This window comes from Physeter macrocephalus, unplaced genomic scaffold (genome assembly GCF_002837175.3).
Source record: "Physeter macrocephalus isolate SW-GA unplaced genomic scaffold, ASM283717v5 random_12896, whole genome shotgun sequence".
NCBI classification, from domain to species: domain Eukaryota; kingdom Metazoa; phylum Chordata; class Mammalia; order Artiodactyla; family Physeteridae; genus Physeter; species Physeter macrocephalus.
The window spans coordinates 1-1,358 of NW_021158181.1; the positions used below are offsets into that span (position 1 = coordinate 1).

A 1,358-nucleotide genomic window follows, 5' to 3' on the forward strand; every position below is an offset into this window, starting at 1 on the left:
AGAAGCTCAGGGAGCGCACACCCGTGCCGCCCTCTCGGGAGCACAGGGGCCGGATGTTCTGGTGACCCTGGCGCAGATCCAGGAAGGAGACGTGGGACTGGGAGCCCACCGCGTACAGGGACAACTCATCGCAGTAGGTCAGGCACACGTTCTCTCGGCAGTAGGGCAGCCTGATGGACAGCAGCCTGGACAGGTTGCTCCGGGCTTTCCACAGGTGGAAGTAGCCGTCCAGGGACACGGCTCCCAGCTCCTGGTTCTTGCCACTGAAGGCCAGGGCCCGCACCTTGCGGTTACTGGGGTTGGTGCTGGCCCTGGGGATGGTCTCCACGTCCCTGGGACGGATGTGGGCGTACACGGGGAGGCCCGCGTCGTTGTGCCAGGCGATGCTGCCGTGGAACATGTCGGGATCCATCCTCCAGAGCGCCACGGTGCCGTCGCGGGAGCCGCTCACGGCCACCGTGTCGCTCATCCAAGCGATGGCGAAGATCCAGTCCTTGTGGCCGTGGCGGTCGCCCAGGCACACGGGGTCCAGCGTGGGCAGCTGGTAGACGGCCAGGCTGTTGGGGTTCTCGCCCCCGGTGGCCAGAAGCGTCTTGGAGGGATTCAGCTGGATGGCGTGGATGCCGCAGCTCGGCTGGGCGCGGGCCGACCCGGGCCAGCGGTCGCGCATCAGGGGGATGCGCGTGATCTGGCCCGACTGCACGTCCACCACGAAGAGCGTGTTGCACTTGGTGCCGCACACCACCTGCCTGGCGTTCAGCCACTGCGACGCGAACACCTTGTTGAGGGTGCCCAGCGCCAGCTCGCGCTCCCTCAGCAGCTCGGGCAGCTTCTGCACCGCGTAGCCGCGCAGCTCGCCCTCGAAGCCCGGGAGCCCGGCGCGGCCCCGCGCGCCCACCTCACGTCCCTTCAGGTAGTGCAGCAGCGAGCGCCGCGCCGCCGGCCGCTTGGGCTTCTTGGGAGGCAACGGCCCGTGCCCGTCCGCCGCCGCCGCCGCCGCCGAGCCCATCGACAACGAGCCCGCGGCGGCCGCCTCGAGCGCCGGCGCTTTTCGCTTCCTGCTACCTGTTTGCCTCAGGGCCATAGTGGGCGGCGGGCGAGCGGCGGCGGCGGCGGCGGGGGACCGGGGCGGCCGCGGGGCGCGGAGCCGACCGAGTCCGGACCGCGGCGGCGGCGGCGACTGAGGCGAGGGCGGCCGGGCCGGGCGACGAGAGGCGGCCGGGGGGAGCGGAGCGCGGTCGGCGCTCGGCGGCGAGGGTGGCGGCGGCGCGAATCGAAGCGAGGGCGGGAAGCGCGGCCGGCGGCCCGGCGGGAGCGAAGTCGGCGTGGGACGAGGACGACGCGGGGGGCGAGTGTGA

At 72.5% G+C, this 1,358-nt stretch overlaps 1 protein-coding gene across 1 annotated transcript; it reads right to left on the minus strand.

Moving 5' to 3' along the window:
• Nucleotides 1-6: 6 nt before the first annotated feature.
• On the minus strand, nucleotides 7-1,084 carry LOC112063346 (DDB1- and CUL4-associated factor 12-like protein 2; the record flags this gene model as incomplete). Its single annotated transcript, XM_024118207.1, has 1 exon — nucleotides 7-1,084. A coding segment is annotated over exon 1 (1,078 nt), but the record flags the coding sequence as incomplete, so codon positions are not given.
• Between the last annotated feature and the right edge of the window lie 274 nt (nucleotides 1,085-1,358).